At 47.6% G+C, this 10,947-nt stretch overlaps 1 protein-coding gene across 19 annotated transcripts in view; it reads left to right on the forward strand.

Moving 5' to 3' along the window:
* The window catches only part of Nedd4l (NEDD4 like E3 ubiquitin protein ligase), a 332,907-nt gene extending 323,345 nt beyond the window's left edge, over positions 1 to 9,562 (forward strand). For all 19 annotated transcript variants that reach the window (XM_063277199.1, XM_063277200.1, XM_063277201.1 and 16 more), the window contains 4 exons: positions 185 to 292; positions 1,213 to 1,309; positions 1,803 to 1,875; positions 4,642 to 9,562. In XM_063277199.1, the coding sequence (XP_063133269.1) occupies positions 185 to 292; positions 1,213 to 1,309; positions 1,803 to 1,875; positions 4,642 to 4,744 (381 nt within the window). In that variant the 3' untranslated portion in view covers positions 4,745 to 9,562. The remainder of the gene's footprint in view (positions 1 to 184; positions 293 to 1,212; positions 1,310 to 1,802; positions 1,876 to 4,641) is intronic.
* The last annotated feature ends 1,385 nt before the right edge of the window (positions 9,563 to 10,947 follow it).

The raw sequence follows: 10,947 nt of genomic DNA on the forward strand, positions 1-10,947 counted from the left end.
TGAATGCACAGAGATGGAGTCTAGTGTGTGCTCTGTTGTCGGGCCTGTCTCTGATCTGGGGGGTGGGGAGGGCCTAGCAATAGAAACACCAAGGAGATGTGTTGCCTGTGACAGGGCGGCGTGAAGGGAGAGCTCTCAACCTGCGTGTCCCACCCGGTTTACATCTGATCAATTTCCTTCCCAGTTGCTGATGTGCGGCCTTGGTGATGTGGACGTGAATGATTGGAGACAGCACTCCATTTACAAGAACGGCTACTGCCCCAACCACCCTGTCATCCAGTGGTTCTGGAAGGTAACGCCAGCTCTCTAGGCCCAGCCTCTCTTGGCTTCAGGCTCTTCCTCCCAGTCAGGGCAGAAGTCCTAAGCGCTGTGTCAGGTGCCCGCTGGAGAGCTCAGAGCAGGATCGTCCTCCTGCATGGGGATGCTTTTGAGCTGGCTCATCCCTGTGAAGAAATCATTTTCTCATTTTTTTTTCTCCAATAGCCATCTTGATTTTTATATCTTACAACCAAAGATGCAAATTAAATTTGACCATCTCAGGGCCAATGTTCCTATTCTGTTGGGCTCAGGAAAGCTTTAACCAAGACAGTAAACCAAACATTTAAAAAAAAAAAAAACCAAAAAACAGCTAATTCCTCTCCCACAAAAAAATTTATTTTAATTAATAGTTTATTTACATGCACAAAAAGGAAATCAGCCCTGCATGGTAACATATGCCCTTTTCTTTTTTATAGACAGGGTCTCACTATATAGCCTAGGCTAGCCTCAAAATAGAGAGTCACCTGCCTCTGCCTCCCAAGTGTTGGGAATAAAGGTATATGTCATTAGTTCACAGGCCCATTTTTGACTCTGGTTTCCTTCTATTTGTAAAATGGCGTTAGGGAATTTTCTGTGGCTCTGTGTCACCACCTGGCTTCCCCTTGTTTAGATAAGTCTGGAACACTGCCTGGTTAGAACTGGCTTCAGGGAGACCCCAGATCTCAAACCCAGAAACCTGAGCTTGAGCCCATCGAAGGGTTTTCTTTTTATATTATTTATTATGGTCTGCTGGCAAAAGGAAAAAGGGACCCAGCAATTCTAAGATTAGAGAGGCTGGGGTTTATAGCAACTGTTAAAAGGGGGGAGGCAGAGTCATGGTAAAGGCGATTCTGTGGCGCTGTTACAATGTGTGGTGAGGTGTGTGAGGTGACAGTGACCTTCTGCCTCTAACAGGCCGTGCTGCTGATGGATGCTGAGAAGCGGATCCGGTTACTACAGTTTGTCACAGGCACCTCCAGAGTACCCATGAATGGATTTGCCGAACTTTATGGTGAGTATGGCGTGCCCCAGAATCTCCTGTCCTCCTGTGAGGACCCAGGCAAGCAACATCCAGCCATCTTGGTCCCATTCCAGACCAGATGTACCTGTGTTAGCTCCACAGGGACCCATGGAGTTGTGGAACAGAGGGCTTCAGCCAGCAAGGACTGAGGCCGTGTTCGCTTTTTTGTACAGAGACCTCCTCTCGTCTTCCCTCCCCTTCCCCCATAGTTCAGGTTTTTTGGTTCCGCTTATAAAAGCAGATGTTTTCAGAATCACCCTTACGGTTGAAAGCGCCCACCTCCAGCCTGCAGGGCTCTTTCCGTTCTGTGAGTCAAAGCTCACATTGTGTTACTTTCCCCTGAGGTAGAGACCAGGGATTTCCCACAGGACTCACCCGGGCAGACCGCACTCTTGAGAACCCTTCCCCTTTTCCCTAAGTCCCACCACAACTTTGTCCCACTGCTTCAAGCCTGTTGATGCACCTTCTTCCTTTTTTTGCCCAGGTTCCAATGGTCCTCAGCTGTTTACAATAGAGCAATGGGGTAGTCCTGAAAAACTGCCCAGAGCTCATACATGGTAAGTAACAAAATCCTTGTGAGGGCTGGAGAGATGGCTCGATGGTGCAGAGCATTCGATGCTCTTTGCAGAGGACTAGGGTTTGACTCACAGCCCCTACATGATGTCTCACAGCCATGTGTAACTCCAGGTCCAGGAGATTTGACTTCCACAGGGCACCAGGTACACATGTGGCACACATACATGTAAGCAGAGCATGCATACACATAAAAATGAATCTAAGGCTGGCTGATCTCAGGTGCCAGCTGGGTGAAGCTGTCGTGGGAGCATAGAACACTGAGTTCTGCCCACCAATAGCTTCCAGTGCAGAAGAACAACTGTGTAAGGTGACCTCTTACCAGGAAGGATAGCCAAGTGTAAGCCGTGACTTGGATGGGCCCAGTGTCCTTGCAGGTTGAAGGGTTTAAGTCTCTGTGCTCCCAGGACTCCCCCTAAACCGTCTTCCCATCTATTTTAGAGCGGAGACTTCCTTGCTCACCGTCTCTGAGTACAACAGTCCCCTACCTCTCATACATTTGGGGTTTTTTTACTCCCATTTTTAACTGGTTGTTTCAAAATAAGGATAAGAGACAGTGATGGTTCTCCAGGTGAAGGCTCTCACCATCGAGCTTTACAACCTCAGTTAGCTCCGTGGGACCCACATGGTGGAAAGAGAGAACCAACTCCTGCCAACTGTCTTCCCACCAGATGTGTGCTGTGGTGTGCACACATGCGTACAGTAAACAAATGGTTTTTTGTTTTGTTTTTTTTTTTTTTAATAAAACTAAGAACAAAATTCCCCATAGCGGCATCAATTCAAATGGTCTGAGTGACCTGGGGGCTGTGGCACCATCAGCTCTCTCTGACTGGAGAGGGAGGAGGAAGCCCCAGGAACCGGCTTGAGGAGGGTCACACGACACCCAGGACAGGGACAGACACAGCCTAGTAGATTTTATAGCAGCATTCAGCAAGCTCCTTCTGGCCCGTGTCTCTGCATAGGCTTTTGCTTCCTTCTTGATGCGGCCTGCCTTTCTCAGCACGAGGTTTAAAAGCCCATGCTGAGCTGGCATGGGCACCCTTTCTCCCCCGCGATGCCTGCACAATCCTTCCAAAACGGTCAGTGGGGGAGCAGACTGCTGTGGGTGCCCTTACCTCTCCAGAAGGACCATCTGTCACTGTGCGGAATGGCCAAGCCACCGCCTGTGTGGTCCTTACCGACAGGCACGCTATTGCAGAAATTGGCCATTCAGAGCGGGTGCTGTCTACAGTTCTCAGCCTTTATTCTAGGGAAGGAAGTCTGCAGAATTTCAGACAGCTTCCTTCCAGGGCTAACTGACCACCCTTTTTAAATGCTCTTGAGCTGGGTAAGAGAGAGCTACTCAACAGGGCTGAGTCGCCTTACTTGGCATCTTTTGGGCACTCGGCTCCCAGCCCCTTCTGAATATATTCTGATCCAGCCCTCCCGTACCCCTGGGAACAGTCTCTCCTCTTTTTGCACTTGAGCGGACAGAGTCAGAGAACTGAGATGACATGCCCAAAATCACAGGTCGAAAAGGCAGAATTTGAACTTGCCCGCAAACAAGCAGCCTTGATTTCTTGCTGAGGCTATCCCTGTATTCAAAGACCTCACCCTTGAAGGGTGAGCTAGATCCTCCCTGCCCCAGCTGAAGCCCTGTTGCTATGGAGCTTTTAAAGAATGCAGCCCTCCCCTCTCCTCCCTCCCCTCCCTTCTCTTCCCCCCTCCCCTCCCCTCCCCCCGCCCTCTCTCTCTGAACCTCACTGGGAGGCAACTGGATAGCAGATGTGGTTCAGTTTTCTGGAGCCCAGGACAGGGTCTGCAACCCTCCTAGGAATGGGGCCCATCCTGGCTTTACCTTCTTGCTTAAGGATGTGCATGTATGCGTGATTGGGGGTGGGATATATACATATATAACCTTACCTGCTTCACACCTACAGCAGTTGGTTCAGGCATGGATAGTGTGAGTAGTAGTCTGTCCATCCTTCATTCCTGAGGTGTGCATGCCTCGTGCTCCGTGCATTTTCTTTTCTTTTAAAACGAGGGGCTTTTTGTTTGTTTGTTTGTTTGTTTGTCTTTTGTTGTTGTTATTTTTCTTTTTTTTTTGTTATAACACTGTGTGTGTGTGTGTGTGTGTGTGTGTGTGTGTGTGTGTGTGTGTGTGTGTCTGTGTGTCTGTGTGCGGGCGTGCGTGTGTGTGTGTGTGTGTGTGTATGTGTGTATGTGTGTGTGTGTGTGTGTGTATGTGTGTGTGAGCGTGTGTGTTGTGTAGGATGGGGGGTGCGTGCCACCAGTGTGGTCAGAGGGCAACTGCAGTCAGCTCTCTCCTTCCACCCTCTTGTGGCTTCCGGTCATTGAACTAAGACTCCAGCCTGCAAGCAGCTGGACTTGCTGGGCTGCCTCACCAGCCCACATTTTTGTCCATAGATGTTGGTGCTTGTCTTCTCTTTGACTCTCCCTGTCAGCAGAGAGTCCTGGACAGTTGGAAGATTCATTCCTTTTCCCTGTTGATTGTATGGCGTCAGCAGTTTCATAGCTCGAAGGTGGCTTTGGATGATAAAAGCACGACTGTCTTTTTAATTCCCTCACTCAAACAGCCAATGCCTATTAGCCAAAACTGGGACACACACACACACACACACACACACACACACACACACATACACACACATATACACACATATACATACATATGTATATATATGGTTCTATGTACTGCTTGGGCCAGGAGAATGGCGGCCGCTCACCTCTACTTTCCATCCCTTTGGCAGCTTTAACCGCCTTGATTTACCTCCGTATGAAACCTTTGAAGATCTACGGGAGAAGCTTCTCATGGCCGTGGAGAATGCTCAAGGCTTCGAAGGTGTGGATTAAGGAAGGCCTCGGCGTCAGGGCACCGCCCTTCCAGCAAGGTCCGCGTGCACTTTTGCATTTGCCTAGCAGACTTTTGCAGAGCCCGTGGCAGAAGCAGTTGCCTGGCCTGGCTCTGGAGCCCAGCTTGTCCGGGCCCTGCCCGAGTTCCGCCAGGGAACCCAGCCCCGCTCAAGTGCCGCCCCCTCACCGCCGATAACTCAACTGGTTGATGTGTACACTGATTACAGGAGGACTTGTTCTATTTATGTTGTGCCTCTGCAGGCAAAGCCCTTAATAAATATTTTGCATACTCTCTAATGACAGTGAATGGAATTAATCACGCTCCAGGTATAGTATTACAACTCATGTTTACTTTTTAAAAATGATTTAGACTGATTTTCAGATTTTATTTCATTACAATTAAAGATGTCTCATGTACTTGGAAAAGTGAGCATATTTTTTTTGTATTTGAATTTCATATCAAGCTTAATGTTGGTGACATTTTTTTTTTATTTTTGAAGTACTTTGACACTCCCAGCCTCCACTTTGTTAGAATTGGAAGACTAATTTTTCTCCAAAAGCCTTCTACAGACAAATACTTTGAAAGAACTTCAACTATAACATTGAGCATAATATTTTTTCCATACTCAGATTGAAAATAAACTGGATATTACCTTTTTTTTTTTTGTACAAATTTAGAGACTAGGTCCAGGCTGGAAGAATTGTAACATAGCATGATATCTTTGTGTTAACTTGAGAGGAATGACCCCACTGTCCCTTAGAAGTTCTGACGTGTGCCATCATGCATTTAAAGACAGGACTGGACTGTCATCTTGCATCAGAAACCATTACAGTTTCCTGTCGCTGTACAGCCTCCTCTGAACTCTCTTTTCTCTTTGGTGTTCATAGAGACATTTCCAATGGCATTGCTCCATTCAAAACCAAGGAAACCAGAATCACTGATCTTCTGTCTCTGATGATTGCTAAACAATAATCAAATAACCCTTCTTTGCTGTATCCTCGTCCCTTCTGAAGGCACTTTACGGAGGTCACATCCGGTTTTGTTTTCATTTTGTTCTCACGGATATCACGCGTGGCGATTGTTCCTTCCTCCCTGCACACATCTGTCCGGTGCAGATCTATCAGTCGTGAACTTGGCCTCGAGTATACATATGAGCCCAGATGTGACGCCCAGCCTCTGCACCGATCTTCTCCGACTGTTCTGTAATTTCTACTCAACAACAAGGTTTTACCTACTGTACACTTAACTGAGTTGTGTGACCTATGACCTACTCTGCATGCTCCGATACCGTGTACCGCCCCCGGGTCATGTCTATGGTGTGCTAGTTTTAAAGGTGACCTGGAAAGCCTAGTGGGAACCGCTGAGCCCAAGCCATCTGGCTGGCAGCGGTGGAAGCGAGAGAGGGTGTCTGAAGTTTTCTAAGTCTCTTTCTGTTGTGTTCTGAGAAGATGCCTGAGGCAGCGTGGGAGTTCCGACACCCCTGCTGTCCCTTTAACTTGTGTCGTCCTAGACCCTGTCCTAGCAGTAAGGGGGACATGGGATATTTCTGATCTCTTGCCAAGTTGTGAATAAGACGAAAAGACTGTGGTCCCTGCCACATAAGAAGGATCTTTGGTATAAGAAATCGCTCGTGTTTACACAGCTGTGGATGCCGTGAAGGAACCATGGACATTCTTGGTGGGTGAAGCCCTAGACGGTGGAATCCTACCAAGCTGGCCATCGGCTTCGATCCACATGCTATCAAGTAATTACAGAGGCAATTAACACTCACTGTTCCTGCCTCCGCTGGGATAATTTCCTTCTGTAGTAAACAGATATTGGGCAGAGGGGGTGGGGGGGGATATTTTTTCTTAATAACCTTCCAGGTCCAGAACCATCTCTGTTATAGAGGGTGCCAAAGCCTGAGCTAAACTGTATTTTAACTGGAGAAGAAACCGAAATCTATTCTAAGAGCTGGGGTTCTATACTCCCGTAGGCCCTATACCGAACAACACGATTCACTTAAATGCAAAGTAGTCGGGTATTAGGAAATGTAAAAGGAGCCAGCAAGATGGCTCAGTGAGTTGAGGTCACCAATCCTGACATCCTGAGTTCAATCCCTGGAACCCACCTGACAGGAGAGAACTGACTTCTACAAGTTGTCCTCTGATATAACAATTTTACTAAAAAAAATATAATAATAATTAAAAATATGAAAAGAGGACTTCATTCTGATCATTTCTAAGTCAAGAGCAGAGAAGACCTATTAAAATAACCCTCCAGGGAATACGTGAAAGGCAAGCCATTGTGAATGACACTTCGGTTCATTGGCCCGAGATAATTTCAGGGTTTAACAGTGGTTACTGTTACTGGAGATGGGCGAGCTGGCCTGTTAGAGAGTAAAGATAGAGTAGTTTCCTGTCCCTCTGGTTTGTGACGTTCCACTTGTTGCCCGAAATGCCCGATGCCTCGTCTCCAGACCCCGCTGGCCATGGCAGGTCATTCTCCGATCTCCCTACTGCAGCTGGTGCTGTTCCCCTCTGTGCTGTGGAGATGACATCATCCATCTCCCTGCAAACAGTAATGGTGGATCTTTTACCTTGAGGCTGCGTGCGGAGTGGGTCCCAGAACTCTGACTTTACCATGGAAGGACTTTGAGCATCCTGTGGCTCTCTTATGTCCCTGCCCCTTTGACTCCTTGGTGGACCTGGGATTAGACAGTCTGCTGACTCCAGAACAGGTCGTGGTAGGCGTTAGTCTATCCTAGGTGCCCTCCTGTGCTGTCCTGGTCTGTCTGAAACACACATCTCTACTTTTCTGTGGCCAGTCCTCTGACAGTTCACAAGAACCAGACACGTGTACTTTTATTTTTGTTTCCAGGACTGATGTAGCTTAGTGGCAAGCGTTTGCCTAGCTGTAGATTCAATCCCTGTTGCTGGGGCCCGGGGAGGGGGTGGATAAGAAATAGAAAATTTCTCTTTCCGAGGACCTTTAGCAAGAGACAGGAAATCCTGACATTCATGTTGGAAATTATATAAACCAACATGACAAGAACCGTTTCCCCCCAAAAGGCTCAGCAGCCGACTCTTGGGAGTGAGATACAAAATCTTTTAACCACTTTTGAATCTCACTTGGCCTGTGGCTCTTGGTCTTGCTAGATTCCAGTTTGTTCTGAGAGTCAGGCTCTCACGTACAGCAGCTTCTAACCTGTTCTCTATTTCCCTGGTAGTCTCCTTTCTCACCTCTGAAATTTGAAAGTCTTCTTTTCTTCTTATCTTCCTCTTCCTCCTTCTCTCTCTCCTTTCTCTCTTCCCTCTCTCCTCTCCTCTCCTCTCCTCTCTCTCTCTCCGTCCCCCTCCCTCCCCTTCTCTCTCTCTCCCCCTCTCTCTGCTTCTCTCTCAACAACAGAAGGGAGATGCTATCTGCAACCATTCTCTTCCTGGCCAGTAGGGGCGCTGCTGTGCAGGGTCACTGCCTGCCCTGCTCCCCCTGTGACTCCCAGAGGACCACACGCTACCTCTGTCTCATTCTCAAATTGGGGTCTATCCTAAGTCATGTCAAACTGCCGATTTCAGGACTGGGATGCGTTTTAAAACAAAAAAAACAAAAAACCCTAAACTCCACTTTGTACCTTAGATTTTTAAAACTGGGTAGAAATGTAATATACATTGGACCACTTTTTTTTTTAATTTCTATAAGCCTTAATGAACAGTGTATAGACATCTGTGTATGCGCACTCTGCCCCAGAGTGTTTTCAGTGTGCCAGAGGAGAAGCCGTAGTGTGAGGACATGTCTGTCTAGTGTTTCCTAGGAAAAGGGTAGCTTTCTTTTGGTGTAAAATTTCCTACGGAAACCACTCAGCATCCTTTGTTAGAGATGTTGACGACGCTCCAAGCACGTGTCTGAGGCACATGTATCTTTACCGGTTTCATATTTGTAAGAGGCAATGGTAGGAACCTAAGAGCATCTGTCAGTGTGTGACTTCTAATGCCCTGCATTCCCTCCGCTGTGTCTCAGTGTTTGTATTGAAAGCCTCTCCTGTGCCCACAGCCTGTGTTGACAGATGTCTGTCCCTGTGCAAGCCTCAGACTCAGACTGATGTATCCTACGTTGTCGGAATTTTCTTCCTGTTATCTCTGTGACTGTTCTTCCTTTTGCTACCCAGGATGTAACATATATACATATATGTGTGTGTGTATGTGTGTGTGTGCTATCCAAATATATTTGTATATATTTGTATAGCATTTTTACACTTTAGGAGTAATCTGGAATTCAAAAGGGAATGAGAGCTGACTCCCTTCCACAGTTGTCTCCAAGTCCTGCCCTGAGAATTCTGACCCTCGGCGTCTGAGAGAACCCTAGGAGGACATTATTAACTTGCTGTCATTTTCTTAATTCAGAATCTGTTAATCAAATGAGACATTTTTCAAAAGTGACTCTGAAGGTGAAAAGAGTTTCAAGCATTCCAAATGAATCCTCCATGTTTCTTAACTTTTTATTACAATCCCCCCACCCACACCCACCTTCTCACACAAAGCTGAGTGCTATTTGATACAATGGTCAAAACCAAACTACCTTGACGTTTTTCTAAGACAGCTCAATGGCTGACGCTCTTTTTCACAGTCCTCGAGCTTTAACCTAGCTCGAACCTGGTACACACACGTAAAGTTTTAAGGTCGAGTCCTCTTCTGTCTTCTTGAGAGACCTGGAGAGATACTGTAGCTTGTTTTCCTGACAGCAAATGGGAACTGTGACAAAGTGAAGTCGTTGTAAAGGGGTGATGCAACTTGTCAAATATTTAATAAAGAATTATGGAAGCCGGAACATTTCCTACACAAGTATTGTGGGTTGTCTGGTTTGAAGCTTCTTCAGAAATGCATCATTTCAATCACGTCAGGTATTTAAATGACTGCAGATTTAAGGTGCGATCATTTCCTTAATCTCCCTTATGGGCCCCACCTTAGGGATGAAGTCTGCCCTGGGTACATGGGGTGCGCATAAGGCTCATGAGCCCTCATCCACATTGCTGGGTTTTGTCCTTTTTATTAAACCCGAGCACGACCTACTTTATACAGCTCTCATGGTCCTTTTACTTCATCCCCAGAAAGGCAAACTGACCTTACCCCTGCTTTCTAGTGTGCTCCAGACTTCGGGCAGTGAGTGACACTAGCAACCAAGCGACGGTGGTTCTCAGAAAGATGGTCCGGGTATCCAGACATATACCAGGTTTTCCACTTAGATTCAATCTCTTGGGGCTGGAGAGATGGCTCAGTGGTTAAGAGCGCTCACCAGCTGCTTTTCATTGACCAATTAGTGCTTTCCCAGAAGTCCTGAGTTCCCTACTGGGGGCTGCTGGGGCTGGAGAGAAGGCTCACTGCTTCAAAGAGTCTCCCTTCAGTATGGCACCTCTGCAGTGGCTGCCCAGGGGCCACCCTTTCTCCAGCTTGTGCCCTGTGCTGTTGCTGTACCTCTGTCCTTTTTCACCTCTGAGCCCAAGCTGGCTCAGGCTGCCTTCCCTCTGGCTGCAAATCCCAGAGTAGAAAGGGAGGCCCTGAAGATAGAAGGTGAGTGAAGACTGCCTCTCTCTCGCACCTCTGGTGTCATGCCTGAGCCCTGGTGAAAACAATCCAAGCGTACCACCTTAGCTGTGCTGGCCCCAGTCCTCGGAAATGTGAAGCCTGCAAGGTTACTTCTTGTTGGAGCTGCTGAACTGGACAGCACAGGGGTGGATGGAATGTTCTAAGCAGCCCCATAGCCCCCCAGATGCTGGGAGAACGTCTCTGACCTCTGTAAAGAAAGGGCTTACCTTGCCAATCGGTTCAGTGGGAGTTTAGAGTAGCCAAGTGGTCTAAACTGAGAGCTCAGACGCAGTAAGAGAAGCCTGTGTGCTATTGGGGTACTGGGGTAGAGGGGTGAGCAGCATAGAGCAGCTCCTAGCCTTTCAGCCAGTCTGTGACAGAAGACAAATTTGGACAAGTTCTTTCATGTATGTTCATGTACACACACCGTTTGTGAGCAGAGGTAGGCTGAGGAGGCCAGAGGAAGACTTTATCTAAGTGTCATTCCTCAGACACTGCCTACCCTCTCCCTTCCCTCCCCCTCCCCCTTTTCAGTCTTTGAGACTGACCTAGAACTCACCAAGTAGGCAAGGGGACCCGCCATCAGTCTCCAGAGATCAGCTTGCTTCTGCCTGTGTTTCCATAGCCTCTGAGGATGAGGCCCA

Source organism: Rattus norvegicus, chromosome 18, assembly GCF_036323735.1.
Source record: "Rattus norvegicus strain BN/NHsdMcwi chromosome 18, GRCr8, whole genome shotgun sequence".
NCBI lineage: Eukaryota > Metazoa > Chordata > Mammalia > Rodentia > Muridae > Rattus > Rattus norvegicus.